Source organism: Podarcis raffonei, chromosome 5 (genome assembly GCF_027172205.1).
Source record: "Podarcis raffonei isolate rPodRaf1 chromosome 5, rPodRaf1.pri, whole genome shotgun sequence".
NCBI classification, from domain to species: domain Eukaryota; kingdom Metazoa; phylum Chordata; class Lepidosauria; order Squamata; family Lacertidae; genus Podarcis; species Podarcis raffonei.
Window position 1 is genome coordinate 47,357,607 of NC_070606.1, and position 27,993 is coordinate 47,385,599.

Below are 27,993 nucleotides of genomic sequence, written 5' to 3' on the forward strand. Positions count from 1 at the left end.
AATGTATCTGGAGCCAAGTACTGAGCACTACAAAGACAATAGTACATATTTAAACAGGCATTGTGAAAGATAAAGTAGCAGAGACAGCCAAGAATGGAAAATCGGGTGGTGAGTAAAGAAAAATAGGGGTTGCAAGCAGGTCAAGGACATTTCAAGGCTTTGCCAATTCAGGTGGCAAGGAGGAAATGGGAAACTACTCAAGCAAACCTCAAACCAAACTATCTGATATTTATTAATAACAATTTCTGCAAAGAAGCATGACATTTCTAAACATGGGAAGTTTACAAGAAAATTCCATTAATGAGTGTTTAGGGAGGGGGAGGGCCAGACAAAGAACAATTTAACAACTATTTTATTCCTGATTCACATGAATGGTAGTCTTGTGACAGTTTTAAAAGCAGCCTTCCAGGGGAAAAAAAAGAGCCTTAAAAGAGCCTGCTGGATCAGGCCAAAGGATTGTCTAATCCAGCACTGTGTTCTCACAAAAGCCAACCAGATGCCTTAAATTTCCACAAGCAGAATTTAAGTTGTTCTCTCCCCCTCCCCAACCTTGAATTCCCAGTGGAAATAGAACACAGCCAACATGACTGGTAGCTGTTGATAGCCTTGTCGTCCATAAATTGGTTTAATCCTCTTTTAAGGCCTTCCCATTTTGTTTGCCATTAATGCCTGTTGTGGGAGCAAATACAGGCAACAACCATTTTACATGTGTTCAACATGTGCGCAGCTGCGTGCGCACACACACACACACACACCTGGAAGTGGCCAGGAAAGGTGGCATGGTGGGAGCAGGGCAGAGGCAGGGCAGGGGCAGAACAGGACATAACAGGGCAGAGCAGGCTTGTGCATGTTCTGCCAATGTGTGCAGGGGTCAAGAATGGAGCCCCCATGCAAAATGGCTGTTGCTCGTACCACACTTTAACTATGCATTGTGTGAAGTTCTTTTTGTCATCCAACATTCAGTTCAATTTGATGACCCCCAAGTTAGTATACTGAGACAGAGAAAAATATTTCCCTATCCAATTTATTCACACCACGCAGAACTAAACACACCTCTATCATACTCCTGCTTTCTCACCTCTTCTCTACACTAAAAAGCACCAAAAGTTATTTCCTCATAGAGGAATTGCTCCACCCACTTGAATCATTTTGGTTGCCATTTTCTGAACCTTTTACAGCTCCACAATATTATTTTTGAGGTAAAACAACCAGAACTGTATACAGTACACCAAGTGTGGTTGTACCATAGAATTGTATATTCCTAATGATCCTATCCCCTAATGATTCCTAGCATGGAATCTGCCTTTTCCACAGCTGCCTCACACCAACACCTTCATCAAGATTGTAGCTGGTCAGGCACCATTAATTCATACCCTATGAGCGCATATGTGAAATTAATACATTTTGGCTTCAATTTGCATCAAAGTACACTTGCTCACATTGCGTTGCATTTGCCATTTTACTGCTGATTCACCCAGTTTGGGAAAATCCTTTTGGGGCTCCTCACAATCCCCTTTTTTATTTTAACTACCCTGAACAAGTTGGTATTCATGGGTTATTCAGTTTGGTTTTCATCGCTGTTAGTATGTTTTAAGGAGTTTGCTGTAGAGTGGTAAAAAGGAGGAGGCTGATATAGCAAGAGACTGCACATAAAATGAGCCATCCTTTAATCAGGCAAAATGGCTTCATGGTTAGATGAAGGCAATCTATTTGCAGAAGTAGGATTAGATACATTCCTGCTTGGTTAAGAACTACAGGGCCAAAATTGTGCCTTGCATTTATCCATGTAGTCACATGTTGTTTAGGTATATGGTTTACTAGTACACACACAAATCTACTTGTGGGATGCAGATGAACTTTTAAAAACCACTTTTTGGTTTTTTTAGCATTGGCCATTATAAAATTCTACCATTTTCATACTACTTTTGCAGCAATCCATGCATACATATTTTAACTGGAAATTCAACAGAAAGAAAGAAAGAAAACCTTTCCTTTGCTGTTTTCCTCTTATTGTGACCTTTTGTAATGTGTTGTCTTGAGCAGATCTCCAATGACTTTTCTTAATCATGCTTTTATCCCCTGATTGATATCTTGTTTACTCACTCACTCCAGGTTTCCTAATCTACTGGTTGATTTGGTAAAGTACCCCCTTGATGGTCTTTATTCCTCAAGTACTATTTTTTAATACTATTGCTCCAGGGAGAGCCTAAGACATTTTGATCCTTATGGCTGAAATGTCCGATGGCATCCCCACACGGTGATAATAAATAAACCAATCAAATAATTCCCTACCTACCGTAGTAGCTTCATGCTGCCCCGTTTCACTCCCAGCTTTTAGTTCTTTCCTTATAAGCATCTTTCCCAAACCATATTTAGGACTTCCCTCTTCTGCCCTTGATCTCTCATACAAAGGCTTAAGCTAAAGTACGTAATACTTCAATGGTTCATTATTCTCCCCCCCCCCCCACATTCCCCCTTGTCAGTTCTTCACTGGTCATATTTTAAGCTGTGTAATCCTTTGAGGAAGAAGGATGTACAAGACTTTAGCTCACCGCAAATCCTAAACTTGGAACCTGGTGGGTGTCAGGAATTCAGTCTGTTTACAAACAACAAACCTCTAGTCAAAGTAGAGAACCACTGGGAAACCAGTCAGATCACCAGGGAAGCAATTAGCAGCAATCAGCAAGCTTAGTTATGTGGTACTTCCTTCTCCTTCCATTTTGCGTCACCCCTTAACAGGAGCTAGGTCTGACATGTGGCAGGTATCTCTTCTGTTTCCCAAATGGTAAACACATAGTAAGCAGAACTACTTTTCTAACATTTATTTATAAAGTACATGATCTTCGTAATCTAAAGTACAAGTCCACAGTTGACAAATATACTGTCAAACTTTTCAGAGGGATGGCCAGTTTCATGCCAGGGTTCTGTGAAAAGGACTATCCTGTGGGTTCTCTTGAGGTATTACTGGACCAGAACCTTGGATCTGGTAGCAGTGACAAAAGTCTAATGATGTGTTTCCCATGGAACGAATTGTTCAACTATTTCTCATTAAGTTTTCTGAGTGGTTAGAAAGGTGGTGAGTGGGTGGGTGGGTGGGGGGAGATATCCTGCTGCTCCCACCACTAAGGATCTTGCCATCTAGGTGCCTGTGTGTGGAAAGTACAATCAACTGCAGCTTTGAAACATACAAAGAAGGCACAGAAACAGAGCTGTGTTTGACCCCTGTAATCTAGCAACATTCTGGGATATCGGTTTCTCTCCCTTAGAGTCCTGGTGTGAGGCAGTGGACTTTGTCTATCTGTTGGGGTGTTTCACTTCGCTTCCATCTATGATTAACCTGCACATTTGTAAATAAACTCAAATATTACAAAACTCCAGAGGATCAGGGGATCAGGATGAGAGGTGGTCCAGGCAGGATGAGAAAGTGTGTGTGTGTGTGTGTCTGTGTGTTTGTGTGTGTGTGTGTGTGTGTGTGTGTGTGTGTGTGTTAGAAAATTGCCATCCCGCCCTTCTATTCATGGAATCCTCGGCTGGATGAAAGAGCCCTCAAGGAGTGGAGGGGCACAATTGAATATGATCCTAAGAAGGTTTATCCACTTTACCAGAAATTGTTGAGATGCCCTTGTTAGACAGCTTTTGTATAGCATTTTAGACAGCTATACAAATTGACAGAATGAAAACTTTATGTGGTATGTCATTTACAAAAGGTATTCTTAACTAAATGCAGCACTGAACTACTAATATTGGATATTGCTTCAAGGAACTTGGCAGAAATTTCATAAAAATAGCTTGAGTTCTGAATACTTGGTGGGATTAATTTTTATTTGTATTTTGTGTTGCACTTCAGGTCCTCGTCTAACCTGAATCCATCCATCTACATACATTCATGACAATGTGTAAAATCTAGTAAAAAAGTAAAAAGGCCAATGGAAGAATTAAGCATAATTTTTAAGCCCCCTCCTGTGCAACCAGTGGGTCTTTCAATAGTTTAATATGGCTGGATTGTGTCCAATACATTTTCCCGCTTCTGTATTTTCATGTAAAAGCAAAAATCAAGATAAAATCACAAGACTATTGAGACCCCCTTCATAAGGATGCATTTTTCAAGTGATGCACATTCAATACAAATTCTTCTTGCCAACCGTCAAGGCCACAATCCCACCAACAAATAGCTGCACCTAAACTCATGGAAATGAATGAGTTTAAGCTTGCTTGACTTGGTGTTGGATTGAGTCCCAAGGTTTTAAGTGCTCACATTATTACATATGGAATTGGTCTTCTCAATTTATTTTTCAAAATGAATCCTGCGACAGTCATGACAACGACTGCCAAGACGACTGCGGCAACAATGTATGGTGCATGCAAATCATGAGGAGGGTCCGCATTTCCTTGCAGCTCTTGTTTTGCCTCTGCAAAATTAAAAAGAAAAGATGTGGTGCATTATCTGCTTGAACTGTCATGGAATTGCATCATTCTAGTTCCCTAGAAGACAAAGGACCATAGCACTATTTTTTAATAAAAAATTGCACAGTAACTTTCCTGACCACACTATTGCTCTCCTCCACTGTGGAAGGACATGTGGATCCTGAATTGGCCTCCACAGCCACTTATGGACTCCGTGTCTAAACTGTGTTCATGGAAGACAATCTTACTTGGCTATGAGTGATTGCCAAAGAAGAAGCATGGATGACTGTTGGGAGCTGAACCCTATGAGTCCACTGTGGAGGGTAGATAATATGCTGGAGGGCACAGGGCACATATGGCACAGCTATTATAATGCTGCACCTGATGGACGAGGCCACATTAAGAAGGCATGTAATGTAACAAGGTTAGGTGAGGAAGTACTATTAGATGAGGAGAGTGCTAAAATACATTATAAGCATTTTTAGGGCTTTGATACAGTGCTAGCCAGGATGATGGTAATATTGATGATTTAAGCTTATATCCTGTACCCCTATAGCTCTCCCTTTCTCACAGGAAACACTAATTGCTCTGCCTTAACCTCAACAACCTGAAACAGATCTAAAAGAGGGATGAGATTTTCTGAAAATCTCAGTGACATGCTTATCCATATATATAATTTTCTAATTCCCATCTCACTCCTTAATCTCAACAAGCAGCATAATGCACAATATTATATGCATTGTTATGTGCATATGCACTCTAAGAAATCTCCTAAGGTAACTAGTGCATTAAGAGATGCACACAACTATGAGTACAACTGCATAAAATAGGTATGTACTAATATGAATTGATATTGCAGAAATATAATACAGCATAAAACTTAATACTTTTGAATGTATTATACAATATATTAATTCATATATATGAGTTTTTCAATATAATTATGCATATAAATTGGGCTTTAAAAAAACAGCAACAAGTGATTCAGATATAAGTGGGTGCTTAATGCAGTGTTCAAATCAGGTTGGAACTGCCAAATTCTGTGCATAAATCCATTTAAAATACATTCCTCCTTATCCCTACTCTAGGATGGCATTGATTTGTATTTAAAAGAGATTAAAGAACTCTGTGGGAAGCAAAATTACCAGAATTTCTATTCTTAATGCCATTCTTCTGTAGTTCAATTGGCCCAATGATAACATCCATTTTTTCCTCGTAGGAGCTTGTATCTCTCTTAGATCTAAGCAGATTCAGACAACCCTGAGAACATCGGGAAGAATAATCATAGGCTCTGCAAACCACCAGTTTGCACTGCAGGTAAACCGATGGATGTTTATACATGAAGCTAAAGGCTTTGAAGGAAAACCGAACAACATAATTGTTTGGGGAATAATAGGTCTGATATGTAGGATCATTAACACACCTGCACAAATAGAAAAATAATAAAATTAGTTTACACTAATTAGTATTCAATTCACATCATATAGTTAATGTGGAACAATGAAGAAATAGAAGTAGCACTTTGAACAGTTCTGAAATAAAGCATACAAGTGTCACTTGAACATAATATGAATAACATCAATAATCTTGATTCCAAGGGCATGCCTGCCATGCTTAAATTGAAGTAGGTGTCAGTGATTTTTCACTCTGAATTAAAACTGCACAAAGCATGTTGACAGAAACATTCACCATAACTGGTAACTTTCCCCCCACTTGTTCTTCCTTAGTAAGCTAAGCAGAGAAGAAGCTCAAATATTTAAAATGTGAAATATGGCAACCCTATGAAAATACGTAAGTAAATGATCTGTTGAGGTGGTATTGAATATACAGTGGTACCTCGCAAGACGAATGCCTCGCAAGACGGAAAACTCACAAAACGAAAGGGTTTTTGGTTTTTTGAGTTGCTTCGCAAGACGTATTTCCCTATGGGCTTGCTTCACAAGACGGAAACGTCTTGCAAGTTTGTTTCCTTTTTCTTAACACTGTTAATACAGTTGCGACTTGACTTCGAGGAGCAACTCATAGCACGAGGTGTGGTAGCCTTTTTTGAGGTTTTTGAAGACTTTGGTGATTTTTGAAGCTTTTCCACAACTTTTCCGATACCGTGCCTCGCAAGACGAAAAAATCGCAAGATGAAAAAACTCGCGGAACGAATTAATTTCGTCTTGCGAGGCACCACTGTATATGGTGAACTCACATTTCTGTTCTTTACCATCCTTTTAATCTGCAAGGCTTTGCTTTCCCAAGGAAAGCAAAAACTTCTGTAATTGTAACCTTTATTATGTCAGTTGCATAACAGCTCTTCAAAACAGGTGACCAGCTCTAAGTTTCACTTTCCTGAAAGTAACCATACGCAGCACATGCCAAATTATCTGAATATATATTGAGTCAAAAGATACTAAAAGGAACAAGGAACATCTTGGTTCATGCAGAGGAAATTATTATAGTAATATAATATAATTTAAATGTAGCTGTTTTAGAAGCTTGAAGGTGTCAAATCAAACCTGAGTGAGGGTTTGTGAAGAATGCAAGCTTCGGTTAGTCAATAATTTGCTATAAAACTGTATCAGTATGCTAGTTTAGTATCCTTTTGGAGCAGCTGTCGATGGCACTGGTTTGCTGTGGTTCCAGTCCTACTTGAATGGACGTTTCCAGAGGGTGATGCTTGGGGAATGATCTTCAGCCCTCTGGAGCAGGGTTCCTCAGAGTTCAATTTTATCCCCTATGCTGTTTAACATCTACATAAAACTGCTGAGTGGGTTTGGAGTAGGTTGTTAGCGATGTGCTGATGACACACATCTCTTCTTCTCCTTTACATCTGCAGGTGAGACAGTGGATGTGCTGGACCGTTGCCTTGCCCTGGTAATGGACTGTATGAGAACCAACAAACTGAAGCTCAATACAGATAAGATGGAGGTGCTGTTCATGGTCAGTTCACTAGACTAGGTGGATATGATGTTGCCTGTTCTTCATAGCATTACACTCCCTCAGAAGGAATGGGTACACAACTTGGGGGTACTCCTGGATCCTTTGCTGTTGCTGGAGGCTCAGGTGGCCTCAGTGGCACAGAGTACCTTCCATCAGCTGCACTCCTATCTAGACAGGGACAACCTAACTACTGTTTTCCCTGTTCTGGCAACCTCTAGGTTGGATTACTGCAATGCATTAAATGTGGACCCACCACTGCATTGGAAGACCTGTCACTCAAGCTGGGCAGAGTGGAAGATAGTGGGAGGTGCGATATTGTTCTTTATTTTTGCTGTGCCAGCTGCAGGCTGGTGTAGCAGAGAGGCCCAGATCAGACCCCTCTCCACTTGTTGGACCAGATTAGGATCCAGCAGCTCCACCCCTTCTGCCACCAGTCTGTCCTGTTTTGAGGACTTACTTTTTACCACTGACAGGAAAAACACCCACAACAGGCTGTCAACACCATGTGCCATTGGTGAGCACATTAGGATAGCTCCCCTGTCTGTGTATCTCAGCCATTCTGCATAGAGCAGGCATCCCCAGACTCGTCCCTCCAGATGTTTTGGGACTACAACTCCCATCATTCCTAGCTAACAGGACCAGTGGTCAGGGATGATGGGAATTGTAGTCCGAAAACATCTGGAGGGCCGAGTTTGGGGCATAGAGGAATGCCTCTGCTGCCTCCTAACTGCTCCATCCTTCCCAGCAGAATGGATCATGAATTAGGATGCATGTCAATTTTAGAATGGTCCCAATGATGATTTGGCTGTTTTCCTTTCCTACTTTGCAGCCTCTGGCTGGAGTGACAACATGGTTAAAATGGCATGCCTAAGGAGATCTAATATTTATACCACATATATGCTTAGAAATGAAAAGCAATAAAGATTAACACAGTTAATCAGACAGACAATATATAAGGTGAAAATCCTTACCCATTCTTGATGATATCATAAGTCAAAGTTGTAAAATCATTGTAGTTGGGTGATGCTTTACATGTATCCAGAAACAGCACCAGATTTGGGTCAGAGTTATGAAGAGTAACTTGCAGATATAATTCCTGATTCAGCTCAACTTCATAAGGTGAGTCATAGACTGGATATAAGAAGGAGTCGGAGGTATAAAATGTGATGTTGACTTCGTATTGTCCATACCGAGTTTCATTTATCTCTTCTACACCACCAGCGACATACATTGTTTCTATCCAAGTGTTTTTCAGCATCTTGCAGCTGACATGGAAGTGAAGATCCTTATCCCTTTTAATTATGTATCCTGAAGCAGCTGCCGTGATCAGGTTTGAATAAATAATGGTATCAGCATCTGCCTGTTTGAAACATCCGGGGGGGGGGGGCAGTGGTTAACATACATTTCTGAGGTAAGGATGTTGCCATAGCACTGTAGAATTTGCTGCAACCAGTCTTAATGCTATCTTTGCGCAAAGCAGCCCCACCACCAAGTTCCCTCTTCAAGATGTAGGAATACTTGTCTAAGCCAATGGTATCACTGGGGACGCTACTGAATTCTCTATACAAATATTATTTGTATCAACTGTTGTTCAGAATTAAGTTGTTTCAAAATGGCAACTTACTTATCCCACAGTGAGAGCTTGAAGTGTGTCAGCTAACTCTTACTGCTCTGAACAGACAGCTAACTCATATGCTGTATTGCTGTTCTTACCTTGACCCATGCAACCCCCAACACAGAACAAATTGGGGTTTCTAATGGTGCCCGAACATCCCATACTCATACTACATTTGCAGCAAGGGATCTTGTGATCTGGCTCCTTTCCATGCTGCCAATGTAACATGAATAGCCCAGGCTATTCAGATGCTAAAAATCAAACTAAAAATATTTTCTTATGTGACTATTTGTTGTACAAAGATCTAAGTGATGGACTCTGGGCTTTCAAATTTCAGCAGCCAAAAGTCAGTGCTCCCCACACCTCTCTCCTTCCGTTCTAAATTATTGTTGCAGCAACCTCTGCACAGCCTTTTTGGCCAGTGCAAATAAACCTGTTATGCTCCCCTAAATCCGTTTCTGTGTATCTACATGAATTGGACTACATGTTTCAGTTTGTTAGCATTGCCCCAGTTGAACTCCTGAAGCCCTGTTTTTCTAAACAAGGAAGGAAGGAAGGAAGGAAGGAAGGAAGGAAGGAAGGAAGGAAGGAAGGAAGGCAGGCAGGCAGGCATATAGAAATCAAATATAAATCTCCATACGTCTCTTCTGGTCTGACAGCCATTGTACCGTATGTTGAAAATAACATAATACGGTGTGATAATAGGTGGGCAGGATGGGTCAATCAAGTGGACATCAAATGGAGAATAGCCTGCAGAGGTCAGGAAACTTCTGCTTATTATAGCTTGCATATATTCTGGTCCACAAAGAAGAGCTAGCAAGGAGAGAAAGGATGTGGTATTAGTGCACTAAAATAAAACAAGACAATACATTATTATCCTTTTATGAAGGCAATGCCATCCATCTTTATTGCACTGTACAGAGTAACACAAAGTTCCCTGACCTATATGTCCTTACATTTTTCCTATTTGCCACTTTTATTATGTAGTTTCTATCATATGCTGAAGACACACCTCTTTTCCGTGGCCTTTGGCATCTGAGAATTATATATTTTAGTGCCCACTTTATTCTTACGACTGTAACAAAACAGTTAAAACACTTAAAACTAAAAATTTTAGAGTGTGAGTAAGTGTATGCAGATTGTAATGTCATGGGGGGAATGATACTGAGGGGAGTCACAATGATGTCATAATATCAATATTGTGACACACACCCCCACCGCCATAAATGGTTTTGTGTACTTGGGCTTCTGTGGGCTGTTAGAGAAGCCTAGGCTTCCTTGGCAAATGAGCATGATCTCCCTTTTCTCATCCAAAAAGCTACCCGTGTATTGCTCAGCAGTAGCAGATAGCTCGATAGGGCTCTGCTGATCACCTGACCTCCAGTCATCCCATCACTGCTGCCTATTGGGAGATAGAGAGGTATTGAAGTGGCAGCGAGGTCAGCATGATGCAAATGCACCAACAGGAGTAATAAGAATAAGAATAAGAATAATTTATTATTTATACCCCGCCCATCTGGCTGGGTTTCCCCAGCCACTCTGGGCAGCTTCCAACAAAATATTGAAATACAATAGTCTGTTAAACATTAAGAGCTTCCCTAAACTTCCAGGAGCACTGGAATGGCTCTGCCAGTGCATTTGCACTGTGCCAACCTCACCCCCTCTCACTCTGTACCCTAAACATATTTACTTTGAACTAATTCCCAATGCAATCAATACATTTTCTTTTTAAGTAAGCAAAGTAGCCTGGGGGTTGAAGTATTTGGTGTGTGGTTGTTCATTGTAAGCTATATAACAATGGCCTGAAGAGTGTTTCCAGTGGTGGACTCTGGTGGTGTGCCCACCCCCACCACCGCTTCTTGCCTTCCATTCTAAGTCATTGTTATGCCACCTCCTGTGGCAACCTCTCAAGTTGGTGCCCTATGCAGGTGAGTTGGTCATGCTCCCCTAAATCTGCCTCTGCTGCTCCTGAAGCTAAGAAGAGTCTGACTTAAGCAGTGCCTAGGTACACATGTAAGCCAAATGCAAGTTATGGATTCCAAATGTAAAAAGATGGAGTTGGTTTTTTTAGTGACAGCAGGAAAAAACCAATACAATACCAAGAAAATTAGTGATTTTTTAACTAAATTGAATGACAACAATCTGGTAAAAGAAAAATGTATTGCAAAATTGCACTTACTTGTATTATGATTTGCTGGGATGGTGTAATAGTTTGCAAAAAACCCTCTGTTTGTGATACTATGATCACTATGAAATCTAACTGTCAACATATTGAAGGTTGATGTAAAGGTTTGGTAATAGCCAGAGCAAATCTTCCCAAGCAAAGGAGAGTTATGGAGCGTTCCATCATAGATTTCGATATAATCACAGGGGCAGCTCTGTGTATTACATGATTCTAGTCTAGAAAGCAAACAAGAATGTGATTTTTACAGCAATGTTCACTGATCATGATGAATTAGTCTCTACACTTGCAATTCCTTTAAGCTACTATCACATAACAGACTTTATTTTGGTGTGTTAAGTTGCTCAGATACTAGACAAACGATATCAGACAAAAGAAATAGAAAACCAAACAGGAATTTATTTGTTAAGCCATGGCACATCACAGTTCAGACGTGGAACACAACGCCCTTGAATATGTTAAGTAGGAAGAAAAGAGTGCATCTGAGTACATTTGGGTGCTATTATGTTACCACTAAGTAACAAGAGCTTTCCTACAACACACCTGGATTTACAAGGTAGGGCTGTAAGCATGCTACGTCACAAGCAGGGTTCAACCCTTACATCTTTGCCCCCCTTTCTTTTTCATCAAATAAGCTTGTCCTCAGTTTTCTAAAATACGATATGCTGCAGTCGTGGTATAAAAGCTCTTATAGTACTCTTATAGGGAACCAAAGAAACTGACAGCCAGTTTTGGGTGATAATAGATTCTAGACTATAGAAGGATCTAGAAATGCTAGCAATCACATTCACAATATACATTTAAATGACACATATAAGGCACATGGCTTCCCCCAAAGGATCATGGAAACTGTAGTTTGTTAAGGGTACTGGAAACTGTAGCTTTGTGTGGGGTAAACTACAGTTTCTTGAACTCTTTGGATGAAGCCATGTGTTTTAAATGGCAAATGCATTGTGGGCTCTTTTGCCTAGAATCTAAGGCTTGGTGTTCAGTCATGGACTCACTGGATAGTCCTAACGGCATCTATTGTTTGCCTCCCAGGTATAATCTCACCCTCTTTTTGAATTTATATGTAATGTTTTATCTAGTAAAGCTGCTATTAATAATAATAATAAGTTTCATTTTGAGACCTTGACTTATGGGCAATGTTAGAGCTTTACTTACTGAAGTGTTTGGAAAGTAAGTGATACACGAGAATTGCTTCCTACTTGGATTTCCCATACACACTCGGCATTGTTTGGGTAGTTGGATGGAAAAAACGGACTTTGAAATGACCCAGATGAATGTGCGAGGAAACCACCGCAAGTATAATCTGTTGAGGGAGCTAAGAAATAAAACACAGAACACATTTTGTTACAGACATATGGGATATAAGTAGTTAAATTCTAGAAAATATTATAAACTTGCTATGGTCAATTGCTTGTTACACCCAGAACCCAATGTTCCTTACTGAGAAAGCCACATGTTGCAATCAGAGTTGACTTTTATTTCAACCCTGCTTAATATTCTGAAGTAGTTGCTTGGTTACTGCATCACTTTAACCCATAGTTAAGCTTAGCTATGGTTTATTAGTGAATGTGCAGTCACTTGTGCACACTCCTAAAATCATGGCCACTTCACTCCTCCCCTGCTTCTGATGCAACTGCACTGGTAGGAGCTAAGCCGTGATCTACCTTAGTATTGCGTTCAGACCTGGATTCATGGTTTCCCACCCACCACCTCCTTCAAAACCTTGAGTAGTAAGCCAGGAGCAAAACTTACTTGCTGCTCATGGTTTGTTTGGAGAGAAACAAAGCACAAAACTGAGTTTAGGTTCAGTAGAGCATTTTGTTGTGTATTCAGTCCTAGTGTTAAAGATGAAGACTTTGACACCCTATACTTTGACTTATCTAGCAGTGCCATCTTAAAGAGAGAAGCGCGGACTCTCTGAATGGCCACATGGCCACTAGGATGCTCAATCCAGTGAAAAGGATACACCCAGTAATGGACAGCAGGATGGCTTAGTGCCACTCACTTGAGCTCCAGTTGTTTGTATCACTACTGCTTACTAGAAGGTGGAAGGGGAGGTCCGCACACTGCAAACTCACTGGCACTAAAACTGTATTGGGTTTGCATCAACCTTGCCACTACCTCATTCCTTCTCCTCTAACATCCCAGTAAGTGTTAGCATTCCTGCTCCATGATTGCAGTCATGGGATTTTTGTCTATCACATGACGGTGTATGTTTTGACTCCACAGAGTGAGAAGTGACAGAGACAGGATGTTTGTGTTACTGTGTTCTGTGAAGTGGGACTATTGTCCTTTGTTATTTTTCTCTTTGCTGTCTGATGGTAGAGAGAGAGGGAGACATGTTGCAGTGCTCTATGTGTGTTTATATGTAAATAAAGTAGATTAGCCAAAATGCTGAGTTGCTGAGGTCTGTCATGCAAGCTGCAAAGACTCTGCGGATCCCTAAGTGTGCCGGTGTCTGTTGGCATTGGTTGCTGTGATGTTTGGGCAGAAGAAAGCTTTTGAAGCTCCCAAACGATCGACCAGGAGGGAGGGAACATGCCAGTCAGGCATGTGTCTCTACCAGGGTCCTACTCAAGTGTAGGACGAGCTCCTGACAGTAAGCAGCACCAACACAACCAGCTGGTGGTAAGTTGAGCAGTACTTGTCCACCCCACTGTCTGTTGCTGGTGACATCCACATGCGCAAAGGAATATTATTGCAGAACTGTCCGCCTCTGCGCAAAGGAAATGGGGAGATCTTTTGTACATGACCTTGTATCAGGTGTTAAAATTTGTGGCTACTAGGTTTTATTCTCTCCCTATATATGTTTCATTTTATGTTTCAAGTTCACTGTTATGTTAGCCTTGTAGCTAAGAAACCCTGAAAGAGAGGCTGAGTTAACTCATTTTTACTCCTCCTCAAAGCAATAAACAACAACCACCGTACCACATGACTTTATATATCTGTTTTGAAAGTGAACAGCATGAGAGTATTCTGCAAGTCCTGTTTTGTTAGACCAGGCACAAGCAAACTTGGCCCTCCAGGTGTTTTGGGACTATAACTCCCATCCACTGGTCCTGTTAGCTAGGAATCATGGGTGTTGTAGTCCCAAAACATCTGGAGGGCCGAGTTTGCCTATGCCTGTGTTAGACCATGTGATAATGAAGATACCGCTAATGAAGCTGAAGTAAAAGTGATCATAAAAAGGCAATGTAAAAAAAAAAAAATGAAGTAAAGAAATCTAGAGCTTACTTGTCCTTGGCCACCATGGAGGAGTTGGTCTCTCTGAAGATCAAGAGGGAAGAGGAGAGAGAGAGAACAATTTAAACAATTGACTCAAGCTTTTGACTTTCAGGCATCTCTTGTTTTGTGCCAACAGGCCTTTGCAGCTGTTTGGTTTTACATTGATCTGTAAGTTTAATGGTTATTTGCATTTTTTGTATTTTTTGAAAAATACGTTTTAACAGTGAACACCACCTTGATATGGTACTACAGGAATACTTTTATAACTATAAATAAATACATAAAGTAAGTCCCAGAAAAATAGCCAAGGCTGAGTTACATCTATGCTCCTCATGTTAATACTCCTTGATCTTGTGGGTACATTTTGCAGCTTTAAAAATTAATTTGAAATGCAGCTTACAAAACACAAGAAGAAGCCTGAATTTATTGCTCCATCTCCTGTATTTGTTTAAAGTGACCAGATATAAACCTCTTCAAGCTTTTGCAAATAGGAAGAATGTTTACCTTCAACGTCATTCTTTCCATTATTGGAAGCAGTGGCAGGATCTGCCTAAAGTACCTCATTCATAAGGATTAGAATCCATTGCCATTGAAAGACCTGTTCTATTAAGAAATGTCTAAATATTTTCTCCCCCACTGCCAATGCCATTAATAATATGGAGACTAATGGGTCTAAGTTCCAGAAAGGCAAATATAAATTAGCTATAAGGAAATCAGTACAATGCTCGGTCTAAGGTTGGACAATGGAATGAATTGTTTAGGAAATGGAAAGGAAATGCAGAATTTGAACAGGGATCCCCCCGCCTCACACTACCAAGCAGCTCATAACACTGTATAAATGATACACTTCATGACACCATTCATCAAAACTGTCAAACAGTTCTAACTACTTTCTGGTGTCTACCTGCATCTTTATGTGCTGTGAAAGAGAGATTGTAAATTAATTACCGGTATTATTAGCAGCTCATGTGAGAAAAGGCAGAAGAAGCATTTTCCACACCTGCTAATTTAGCAGATGTAGATGTATTTTGCCTATAGAAGAAAAATGCTTTTCCCTTTGGCTGTCTAGATATGGCATATAGGCATTATGCTGCCTCCCCCTCCGATATATCATCTCATTCTATCATACTACATATGTGAATTCAATCATTGTGAATTAATTCATTCCATCAGCATACATTTCAAATGATGAATAAACAGTAGTTTCTAGGGGGGGGGGGACGACCTGCTTTTTTAATACATGATGGCTACACATCACAACAGACTCTGCCTAAGAATTATTATTTTAAAAGAAAGGAAAATGCCTTTCCTATGCTGGATCTCAGTGCTCGGATAAGGGTGGGGAGGTAGGGGGCACCTTTGAAATCGACAAGCCCCACCCCCTGACCATCAAATCCCACTTCCCATCAAGGAGTAGCCATGGTGGTCAGACACAGAAGCTAAGGAGAGCAATTCCCCTCTGCCCATGCCCTCCTCTGAAAGTTTTATAAGTACTTGTTTGATTTTCTGCCAGGTGAATTGAGGACACCTCTTCAGTCGACTAAATACTTTTAAATATTTTAATACACTAACAGGAAATCAGCCCTGAGTGCTCACTGGAAGGACAGATTGTGAAGCTGAGGCTCCAATACTTTGGCCACCTCATGAGAAGAGAAGACTCCCTGGAAAAGACCCTGATGTTGGGAAAGACTGAGGGCACAAGGAGAAGGGGACGACAGAGGATGAGAAGGTTGGATGGTGTTCTCGAAGCTACGAACATGAGTTTGACCAAACTGCGGGAGGCAGTGGAAGACAAGAGTGCCTGGCGTGCTCTGGTCCATGGGGTCATGAAAAGTCGGACACGACTAAATGACTAAACAACAACAACAACAACACTGCTACCTTTTCCCTTAATCTTGCTGCAGTTATTCACTACTAAAAAAAAAAGCCATAAGGAAACTTTTATTAGATAAATCATTTACCTGTTGTAAGGTGACCACCTGAAAAATAAAAAGGTAGAGAGACCTTAGAATGTTTCCCAAATGTGTTAATGGTTTGATCAGTATAATTATTTGCGATATCAGTATTCATTGGAACAAATGTATAATTAAATATCTTTCTGATCAGTGGTCATTGGGTAAAGGAAAAGAAGAGAGCTAAATCAAGTCGCTTCTCCTCTGCCTGCCAACAGCTCAACAAGAATTCACCTTTTAAAAACAAACCAAAAAACAAAATCGAGTTACGTGCCTACAATTCTTGGATTAGGCTAGAGATGTGGCATGCAATTCTCCGTTCAGCTAGGGATGGCAGAAGGGGGAGCACTTCCTCACTGGAAGAGGAGGTAGTTAACCCCATGAGCCCCAGGAATAGATGAATGGGAAAGGTATTAGACAGAAAACAAAACCAGAAACGTAAGGGTCATAGGTTCAGGATATTCTGCAGAAGCCGGAAGCATTCCCCAGAAGAGTCAACTGAATTGTAAGACTAGGACGCTCAGCTAATTGTGTTGCAATAAATCTTCAAGCTAATTACAACTTGCGTGCTGTGTTATCAAGACAGCACCCTTGGCTCCTGACGTATACTTCCAGTTCCTTGGAAGTGGTAAATGAGAGTTATATTCTCTTCTATAGACTCAGTACCCGTAATTCATTGGAAATAGTAGACCAGAGTTACATCAAAAGTCAGAATAGTGTTGGTTTCATCAGAGATTGCAGATCATAGTTTGTAGCTATCTTTCCTGCTGTAGAAGCCCAATACTTTTGTTTTTATTGATAGCACCTTGGGAGATCAACAGTTTGGTTTGCTCCTGACTAATCAGTGTTACTATTAGTTATAGTTAGGGAGGACTGAATTATTGGAGAATCCAAAAAATTTTAAAAAGTGAATATACTGCCTAACCTAGATGCTCAAACTGATTAAAATATGCTAATATAAGACAATATGTATGACAAAATCAGAAGTCACCTGAACAGATGACACCAGCATCCTCATTGTGGCGGCAGTTGTGGGACCCCCAGCCTCTGTTAGAGCATTCCCAAAGGTGGCGCTCATTTCCATTACAATAAACATCATCCAGAAGAATGGGTCCAGAGCCTTCACCGAAATATGCCGCTACTGGGGCTGACACAGCCTGTCCACATCCAAGTTGTCTACACACCACACCTGCGTCCACCAGGTTCCACGAATCATCACAAACAGTTCCCCATGTTCCATTGTAAGAACCAATTTCGACACGGCCCTCGCAGCCATGACGTCCATTCACCAGTCGGAGATCTGGGATGGGGACACCAAAAGTATGTGGATCATTCATGAGCATTCACAGTCATTTTTGGTAACAGATACTGCAGAATTCAAGTCTCAGCAAGAGCCTGCTAAAGGGATTTATAAAATTCCCTAATACAGTCAAACCTCAGTTCATAAACGGCTCCATTTTGGAACGTTTCGGCTCCCGAACGCTGAAAACACAGAGAGGAAATCAAGAGACATCCCAACAGATAGAGAACAAACAGACAAATGGACAGACAAACTACTTTCCAAAATATATAGTAGACAAAAATGTAAGACCGTCACCATTCAGCCCCCATTGGAGAATTTGTAGTATTGTATCACAATCCTGGGTTTTCACAATGTCAGAATGGGATAGGGGAGCAAAAGCAAAGGCAGGTTGCACAACAGCAGTGGTGTGGCATGGAAGCAAGAAGAGACACACACGGAGAGGTAGAGGGAAAGTAGCGGTTTTAAATAACGGTAGAAGTTCTGCTATTAAGGCTTTTCTTCAGCTTAATAGTGGCACCAGAGGGGGGAGAATTTCCATCAGAATTGTGGGAGGATGAGGCAGCAGTATCTGGGCGCACAGACAGGGAGCAGAGCATGGAGGGTGATGTGAGGAGGACACACCAGGGCAGGCATGCAGCCTTCCAATCAGCCTAATTGGTCTGATTGGAAGGGCACATGCTTGATGCATCCTCCTGATGCCCTGCCACAATGGCAAAGCAGCATGGGACTGGCAGGGTGGTATGAGGAACAAAATGCACCCTGGGAAAAACTGTGCCCAGGGCAATGGCAACCCTTGCTACGCCTCTGGGGTGAGCAAAGATGTATAATTTTTCACTACATGCATTCCCCCATGTGCTGCTCAGCTGGTTAAAAGGAGGCTGGACTTCAGGGGGGAAAGAGCTCCTTTGGAAGAAGGGTGGGATATATATTTAATAAAGAGTAATAATAAATCATGTTTATCTGAAGCCCCCTCTTCAGCTGGGTGTTTAGCTGAGCAGTGGGGGGGGTATGTTGTGGGCATAGAAGATTAGGTAGTGGGTCAGAAGAGAGCAGATTACATGCTTCTGAACAAGAGACAGAGGAAAAAATGGGACAATGCATACTGACTGAAAAATGTGCATGTAGCTCAAATAAAGTGCAAACTACCATTGAGATATGTAGATGACCAAAGAATGTACAAAATTTAGCCAAGATTTGCACATTCTCAGTCTTGTTGGGGGTTGTGTATATTGATCAGGAAATGTGCGCAATCCCCTCTTCTTGGAAGGATTTTGTGTACATTCAGCATGGGGCCTGATGAATGTACACAATGACAAACTATTACTCCATTTAGTCATTCAACTTGAGTTCAATTTAATACACACACACACACTCACCGTATCCCGCATAAACCGAAGAGTAGTTAGCAATAAAACCATGATTTGTTACGCTACTGTCACTGCGAAACACCACGGTGAGAACATTTGATGTAGAAAAAAATGTTCGTTGGGAACCATTACAAAATCTTCCTAGGGAACGTGAGTAGATATATCCATCATAGATCTCAATATAATCAAAGGGGCATTCTGCCCTGGAATAAAAACAAGAAACCTGCATGAACATACAACTCAACATATAAACTTAGTATATCAATTAACTATGACAGAGATTCAGTAGCCACCGAACCATACAAGATCAATTCAGTGTCTTCAGACTGAGGACTCTCCTCTGACAGCTCCTTCAATACAGGGCTGACCTCTGTAAAGTAGGGCACATGAATACTCAACAGATATGTTCATCGTCATGCTTCCCAATTATAATAGTAAACTTATACAATATGATGAAGTGAGCACAGGAAAGTCCACATTTAAATGAGCTGCAGTTTTATAGCACTATTTAGTTCTCCTCGTACTTACTCAATACTTGCAATTCTGAGGTTTATACGTGAGCCATTCCAAGTATTTATTGTCCATATACAGTTTGCATTGTTCGGATAAAGTGCTGGATAAAAGGGACTACTGAATGATCCTGATCCAGATGGAAGGTAAGAACCACAACTATAATTTCCTGTGAAATAAAAGACAATGTAATCAAATGTGTGAAGGTATCTATGCTACACACATAATAATCAAACTGCCCCTGCCTGCCCTGAACCCATTTGTAAATGATATCGGTTTCTCTCTTTTACAGAGGCATGGAAACCTTGTTACCTCTGCAGCTGTATACACACCACTCTTTTAAAGCACATTTAAAGCATCCCCCAAGAATCATATGAACTATCATTTCTCTCCCTCAGAGCTATAATTCCTAGCAAACTTAACAAACTACAGTTCCCAGGATTATTTAAAGGGATCGTATGTGGCCTTTCTGTGATAGAACGTCCCTTGAGAATGATACGATGTCACAATGTAGTGGCACTCTCAGGGACATTATTTGGGCAAAAAGATTGCTGTCTCCACAGACCGACCATAGAAACAGTGATCTTTCCCCCCAAGAATTCTCCCAGGAATGATGCTGTTCTGTCCAAAGCAATGCAATCAGAATGTTCAGAGAACCCAAGTCACTACTTTAAGTAGCAGAAAGACTTCCCTCCTGCTAAAAGCCACTTTGTAATAAGGTAAAAGAACCACACAGAGACATATATGAGCACGCGCACACACACACATGAAAAATATTAGAACTGATTGAGATATCAGAAGGTGTTCATATTTCTAAGAAATCACCTTTGTCCATCCATCAGCCTATTTTTTTTAAAAAAATGAACTCATAGCCCGATGCATCTCAGATGTGTAAAACAACAGATTTAGGGACGGGGGCAATTATTGTGTCAAGACTTGGGCTTTTGACAGGCTTGAGGAGAAAAGACATAACTGATAGACAGAGCCCAATACAGTGCTACCTCGGTTTACAATCTTAATCTGTTCCGGAAGTCTGTTCTTAAACCGAAACTGTTCTTAAATCGAGGCGCGCTTTCCCTAATAAGGCCTCCCACCACTGGTGCCCTTCCACTGTTCGGCTTCTGGTAAAGTTCGCAAACCGGGATACTACTTCCGGTTTTGTGGAGTTTGTAATCCAAATCGTTCATCAACAGGACTGTTCTCAAACTGAGGTACCACTGTAATGCCTTTCCATATTTTTTTGCTAAACTGACTTAGCAACCTCAAGAGGGCACTCCAAGCCAGAGCATGCAGAGCTCCAGATGTTGCTGCACTACAGGTCCCATCAGCCCCAGCCAGCATGCAAATGGCCAGGAGTATTGGGAGTCACAGTCCAATAACATCTGGAATATCAAAAGTTCCCCATCTCGGATTTAAGAGTTCATGGTTGCATATGTTTGAATGATAGATGCAACATCTGAATCTCTGAAACAACAATATGGACCCCTTTTTTAGATGGAGCTGGTGAATAAATCTCTGGTTTATTTGGAATTGTAGCAGATTTATTTATGTTTTAAATGAAAATGAAAAATTAATTACTGGCTGTTACTTTTTCTGTTGTGGAACCTTATACATGGGGGTGCCTTATACGTGGAAAAATACAGTATCTTTTCAAAATGAGAGCAAGAGCATCAAGTGATACGGACAACCATCCTAATTGTGATCCAGGATCACCATTCAGCATGCTGGAGAACTGCACTGACAATTCTCCATGACATAGTGCTGTAAACAGTGATTTTCAACTCTAACAAATATGAAAGCTCAAGCTCAGGAAAGAGAAAGGTTTCTATGTAATGGTGAGGAGACTAGACTCTCTGGATTTCTGAAGATCATATTATAAAGTTGCTTTGTTCTCCTAGCAATGCTAGGAGTTGTTTCTTTTTGTTTTCCAATGTATTTCTTATTAATAAAAAAAATGGTGTGGCCCGAGCAAATTTTTATTCTGAAAGTTGTGGTGTAGAGAAAAAAGTTTGAAAACTACTGAGGTAACATTTAGAAAGAGACAGAAAGAGCATAATTTGCACTTACTGCAAATTATCTTCTGCTGGAGTATAAAGTTTATGATATCCATTTGCAAACACAACATATAAGTTAAAGATATCTTTTTCTAATACTAATATGTACATTTAATAATATTCAGCGGAGAGAGAAAGAGGGAGGGAGTTGTTGAGAACAGAGAAACTGGTCGGGGAAGGCAAATATCAGAGAGAAACAGATTAGAGGGGGGGAATAGAGTTGGGGAGAATGATATATACAATATAGCAAAACAGTCAGAAGGGTGTGTTTTGCAGACTTCTGCAGTCACATAACTTCTGCTGCTGGCTATGGCAATGCTTCACACTCCTCCCTACCATTCCTGAAAACAGTGTTTGGACTACATTGCCTGCCGGGATAATTTAAAAGCACACTGGGGGAATTTTGGTGATTGGATCACTCTGGTGAAAGGGTACTTTGCACAAAGACACACCAAAATGAACACTGCACAGACAGTAAAAAAAGGTAGGTAAAAGGCAAAGGAGCCCTGGACGGTTAAGTCCAGTCAAAGGCGACTTTGGGGTACTGGTGCTCATCTCCACTTTCAGGCTGAGGGAGCCAGTGTTTGTCCACAGACAGCCTTCTGGGTCATGTGGCCATCATGACTAAGCCGCTTCTGGCACAACGGAACACCATGACAGAAACCAGAGCGCACTGTTTACCTTCCTGCCACAGCGGTACCTATTTATCTACTTGCACTGGTGTGCTTTTGAACTGCTAGGTTGGGAGGAGCTAGGACCGAGCAACAGGAGCTCACTTCATCGTGGGGATTCGAACCACCAACCTTCTGATCGGCAAGCCCAAGAGGCTCAGTGGTTTAGACCACGGCACCACCTGAGTAAAAAAGGTAAATGTAAAGGACCCCTAGACGGTAACGTCCAGTCAAAGGCAACTATGGAGTTGTGGCACTCATCTCACTTTTCAGACAGCTTTCCGGGTCATGTGGCCAGCATGACTAAACCACTCTACCCATGTAAAGGCGATAGAAAACATACCCAGCTTAGTGGGTAATCCCTAGATACTCCATTCCCACTCACGAAACACTCAGGTCTCTCCCCCCCCCCCCCCTGGTAATGATATCTCAGTCTGGGCAAGAAACAAGTCATATAATAACTGTTTCCAGTTCTTTTCCACATAAGGAGCAGGAGTGAAACTAGGCTTTATTTCATCCGGATCAAAGTCCCAGTTTGGCACACGCACCCCATGCGCATTTACACACACACACACATGCGTGTGTGCACACACACAGCCTCAATGACAGCCCTCCGGAGGCTTCACCCAGGGCAAAAAACCTGGCTAGTCCCCCCTAGTCATGGCTCTATAAGGGGTGTGTATATTGGTAAGTATTGTCTTCCTGATTGCATTAACTATCATCAACATTATCTATAGTACTGCAACAAAGACATTAGAGGAACCATTAATTTGGGGGGGGGGTTCAGACACGATGATTGAAAGAGCATTAAGCTTGCAACTGTCCCTTGCTTTCAATTGTAACTACCCAGCATTTGGCACAGAAATGATCTTTCACAGAGGGTGTCCATTACGGATTACTGTCCCCTCTATCTCTTCAAAGACAACCAAGCAATAATCCAGCAAATGCACAGGCTAAGATATGTCAACTCCCATTGCAAGGTGGATGACAAGTAAGACTTGCTGCTAGACCAGCGGTGGCCAGTGAGAATCCAGCTCTTCCACTGTGGGGTTGCCCAAAATTCCCTTCCCCATGCATCTGCAGCTTGCAGAGAGGGCATGACAGACTGAACTACAACAGTGCTCACCTTTCAGATGCAACAAGAGGGAGAGTTGTGTCTGTTATGAGATCTTGTACAAGATGGAAGCTTGGCAGCCCCTGTCTTTATAAAGCTGTCAGAATTCCCACCACTTTGGAGGCTATACAACTGTTACTCCAGCTGTGATAGCAGAAACCCTCACCTCTCTTTTACTCACCTCAGCTGCTTCAAGAGTCATACACATTGGCAGAGAAGCTGGGATTTTCCACCCCGCATGGCTTGAGCCTTGCCATCAGAGAACTGGAGAGGACAATAAGGTGGCCTCAACAGCTCACAACTGTCCTACTTCTCCTCATTACTGCTAGTATGATAATAAATCAAGCATTGGAAGTGCAGGAATGAACAATGGAATGTCTTATACAGAAATAACCAGAACGTGCCGACAAACAAATGAGCATGCAGCCAGAAGTTATGTGGGATAGGGTTGCCATATTTCAAAAAGTAAAATTCCTGACACACACTCCCCCCCCCCAAAGTTGTTGAAGACCCTAAAATTGTTGAACTTTTTTTTTTTTTTTAGGAAACCACCAAAATTATTGAGCTTCTTTTCGGAACAGAAACATTTTTCCAATTCGGCAAAATTCTCCCCAGACGCCATTTTTAAACCCCCAAACCAGGATATGTCAGGAATTTTCCTGACGTATAGCAAGCCTTGGTGGGATGAAGGGATTGGGCAAAATTACATGAATCTCGACATATGTGAGAGCCAAACACTTTCCTAAATGAAATTATAGGTTCATGCTCCACATCCTCTGATTGGTTAGGCCAATGCGCTGTGTGATATGAGGCCATGTGATGCGACTCCTGTATCTACTGGGATCCACATCCATTGTTTGAATCTGGGATTTCATGTGTGCTATATCTGTGCTGTTGTACAGGGCTTTAGCAACATATGATATTCTCTAAGTGCAAGATTATGTGGCTGGATATTATGGACTTGAAAGAAAGGCTGGGGGCACGCTGATAGATTCCAAATTTGGAACAATTATGTACAATTAATTCGAACCGGCATTATGAACAGGATAAATTCCAAAGCAAGCAGTTCTGCACTTCAGCAACATAGACAATTGATTCAAATAGGACTTAAGCTTGTTGCATTTCAGGAGGGAAGAGGAGGCATGCCATGCATGATTCAATTATCCTGCTTTTGTGCTACATGCAAGAAACAAGGTCAGAAAATACCTGCACAGGTGACACTTGCATCTTCACTGTGGCCACAGTTATGAACATGCCACCCTAGGCTACGGCAGTCCCACAGGTTAGACTCATTTCCTCTACAGTTCACATCATCAAGGAGAATAGGTCCCGAGCCTTGGCCAAAATAGGCTTTTCTTGGGGCTGAAATGGCTTCTCCACATCCAAGCTGCCAGCACACAACCTGGGCATCGGCTATGTCCCAGTAATCACCACAAACTGTTCCCCATTCTCCTTTGTAATAGAGTTCAACGCGTCCCTCACAGCTGTATGATCCATTCACCAGTCTTAAGGGCACGTCTTCGAAAGACAACAGGAAACAACTTGGTAAAGAGCAGCCTGTTTCCTGTTTCTTAAACAGCAGCCAGTTTACATACCTATAGATACCTCTCTATGGCTGTGTTCATACCTTACATTTAAAGCATGTGGTTTCTCTCAGAGAATCCTGAGAATGTAGTTTACTCCTTACAGAGCTCCCAGGATTCTTTGGGGCAAAGCATGTGCTTTTAATGTACCATGTGCCTGTAAATAAATATATGTAGCCACATGAGAGAACTTGTCTCTTCCAGAGTTTTATACATAATATATTCAATAACATGTGGGTGTACAACAGTTTATTTCTATACAAGAAAAAGCATAGTAACAAGATTTACAATATATATTGTACAACATTTGGAACAAACTAGATCTCTGGTAACTCTGGAAGAAGACAGCATATGCAAATGAGAATTAGTGGCTAAGTTCAAAATGGGGGGGAGTAAATTAAATTTTTGGTCAATGTATTGCTCTTTGGCAATTGAAAGTTCTTCAGATAAAGTACTTAAATGAACAAACAAAAGCAGAAGCAGCCACTAATAAATGTTGTACAAAATCTGGACTGAGACTCAAGTAATTTATATACACAGAACACATGAGAGAGCATATGTATCTTGCCACTAGTTTGTTTCTACCTTTCTCTGCAGAAGATGCAACTGCCAAATAGATAAACCATTGAGTAGTTTAAATTGCTTCTTCCCTGTTTAACCATGGGAGAGAGAAAATTAAATAATGGAGTTCCCATGCACACATCAATATTTTTTAGGATGGCCCTGAATGACAATTTGGGATACAGCAATGCAAGCATAGCCTATTTAATTCGGTTGCAGGTATGGACTTGAAAAATTGCACTAAAGTAAAGCAGCATGGTCCTGAATTATGTTCTCTTTGGTGAGATCTTACCTTGTGGAATAGAAAAATAAATAGCCAAAAATCCAGGGTTTTGAGAACTAGTGTCACTTGAAAACACAACAGACAATGTATTTGACTTAGAAATATATGATTGGTGCTCCCAAATGCAAATTCTTCCTAGCAAAGGAGCTACATACGCTGGCCCATCATAGATTTCAACATAATCATAAGAGCAGTGATTACGTGGCTCCAGTCTGTGGATATAAAGTTAGAAACCACTGAGTAGGGTGATATTTCGCTTGTAACTATAAAACACAAAAAGTTAAAATCCACTTGAAATTGGGACTTGTAGACCCAGGTCAGCAAATTTTGGTACACTATTTGTTATGTATTCACACTTATGGAGTGAGCCTTTTTTTAAGGTCTGAGCCAAGTCTTTAGAATACAAGTAAATGATTTAATATTGGGTCCACACACAACTTGGCAAGCTCAGAAATAGCATATAGTTTATTGTTAACATGCAAAGCCAATTTGACAACAAACAGAAAAGCAGGCATGCAGACAAAATCATTTTTAAAGATCACACAGGGCAACACAATCCTAAAAATACTGCCACTTACTTAAGATACTCAAAGATGAGATTTATGTAGGAATAACCTTCAGCATGGATTTCCCAAACACAGTGTGCATTATTTGGGTATACAACAGGATAATTTGGACTAGTGATTTTCCCAGATGGCTCATAGAGATGACCACCACAAACAGAGGCCACTAAGACTGCAACAAAAAAGTGAAATCATATTTCTGAACAGACTGCCATATAGTTACAGATGCTTCTCACTGGGTTTGGGTTATGTCCAACTAAGACATAGAACTCAAAACAGAACAACTGGGTCATACTCATAAATCAATGAATTTAGTTTTAACTACCTTTAGTCCATTGATTTCAGTGGGTCTACCAATAGTGGTCAGCAGGGTGGAGTGGCCTGGCTTTCCTGACTTCCTGTCAGGAATCATTGATTCACATCACTGTGGTTTACTGGAAGGAGTGAGGCCACGGCAAAGTTGATGAAGAGCAAACACAATGGCAGTAGTGCTGGATTAGCTCTGCCACTGTGCTTGCACCACATCCATCCCACTGCCATCTCACCACTCCTGGTAAGCCATAGTGACAAGGGGTCAAGTGAACATGGCTAACCCGTCAACAACTACTGGGGTCTACTCTCAGAATGAGTTATTAGATACATTTCAATGACTTTTAAAAGTCATATTGAAGGAACAGAAGCTAAGTTCTCTTACAAATAAATAAGCTAATTGAGCCAGAACAACTAAGATATTGCTTTTTATCACATTTATTTCAAAAGATATAAATGAACTCCCAGCCTTCAGATAGCTTACTCATGAAAAGTTCTACCCACACCAGTGGGTCAACTCTGTTATAGATTTGAGGATTGCCACAATAAGCCCTACTGAAGATCTGTTCAAAGTGAGAGGACTGCTAGACCAATCTGGTGGGACCACCGATGCCAGCAACCACTAACATCAATGAAATGTTAGCATAATAAAGATTTCTACAACCCACCCAACCAAAATAATGGTACTACTACAATTAATATAGTATAACACCAACATACATTTCTCTAGCCTCCAGGGCAACACCACTGACACCCAATCAAGCATAGGAGGAAATAGAATGTGACGTGCCCCTTTGCCTACCCTCAACATGGCAAAAGTCCCCTTTGCCATTCTACCTACAACAGTACACAGCCTGGTAAATACAAATATGCCACAGTACCTTTGTTTGTTTGTTTTACCTACTCAACCCCCTGATCCACTGACTGGAGAGAGTTAGGATGGGGTGGAGATGCTTCTCATTAGTTGAGAAGAACTCTGCCAGCAAAGGAACAGGTAGAGATGCCACTTGTGGTTCTTTCAGCTGCAGTAGCACAGAGGTAGGCTGGGGGTGGTATTGGATGTATTGGAATTCAGGCCCCCTCTTTCATTTCAGAGGCCAGGGGCTGCCTCCACACAAGCCTGGACCTGACACAACTAATTTCATCACTATTAGAACTGGACAAGGAGATGAACATCAAATATCTACATGGGGAAGGAAAACGGAAACCTCTTCTCCTGGCCAGCATGTGAGAGCTCATAAGTGGAGATTGGTCTGCTACTCTGCGCATATATGTACCCCACTTAGGATCTCACTCTCAGTTATATCCTGCCTTTCTTCTAAGGAGCAAAAGGCACTATACATAGCATTTTATACACATA

The 27,993-nt window shown here is 41.2% G+C and overlaps 1 protein-coding gene across 1 annotated transcript; it reads right to left on the reverse strand.

Annotated features, from left to right (window-relative positions):
- Nucleotides 1-3,655: 3,655 nt before the first annotated feature.
- On the reverse strand, nucleotides 3,656-27,465 carry LOC128413384 (deleted in malignant brain tumors 1 protein-like). Its single transcript, XM_053387424.1, has 15 exons — nucleotides 27,354-27,465; nucleotides 26,340-26,496; nucleotides 25,771-25,973; nucleotides 24,541-24,852; nucleotides 19,514-19,664; nucleotides 18,995-19,188; nucleotides 17,307-17,615; nucleotides 16,325-16,342; nucleotides 14,373-14,405; nucleotides 12,294-12,453; nucleotides 11,127-11,347; nucleotides 9,588-9,760; nucleotides 8,304-8,692; nucleotides 5,550-5,827; nucleotides 3,656-4,409 (listed from the first exon to the last, which is right to left on the reverse strand). Exons 1-15 carry the CDS (start codon nucleotides 27,463-27,465, stop codon nucleotides 4,252-4,254), a joined length of 2,868 nt encoding a protein of 955 aa, XP_053243399.1. The 3' UTR covers nucleotides 3,656-4,251.
- Between the last annotated feature and the right edge of the window lie 528 nt (nucleotides 27,466-27,993).

Coding starts and splice junctions, on each gene's coding strand:
- LOC128413384 (XM_053387424.1), bottom strand. CDS start 27,465: ATGGCAAAGGGGACTTTTGCCATGTTGAGGGTAGGCAAAGGGGCACGT. Junction 11,348..12,293: donor CTTACTTTCCAAACACTTCA/GTAAGTAAAGCT, acceptor TTTGCTTTCTAG/ACTAGAATCATGTAATACAC. Junction 8,693..9,587: donor GCTGTCAGACCAGAAGAGAC/GTATGGAGATTT, acceptor TGTTTCAAACAG/GCAGATGCTGATACCATTAT.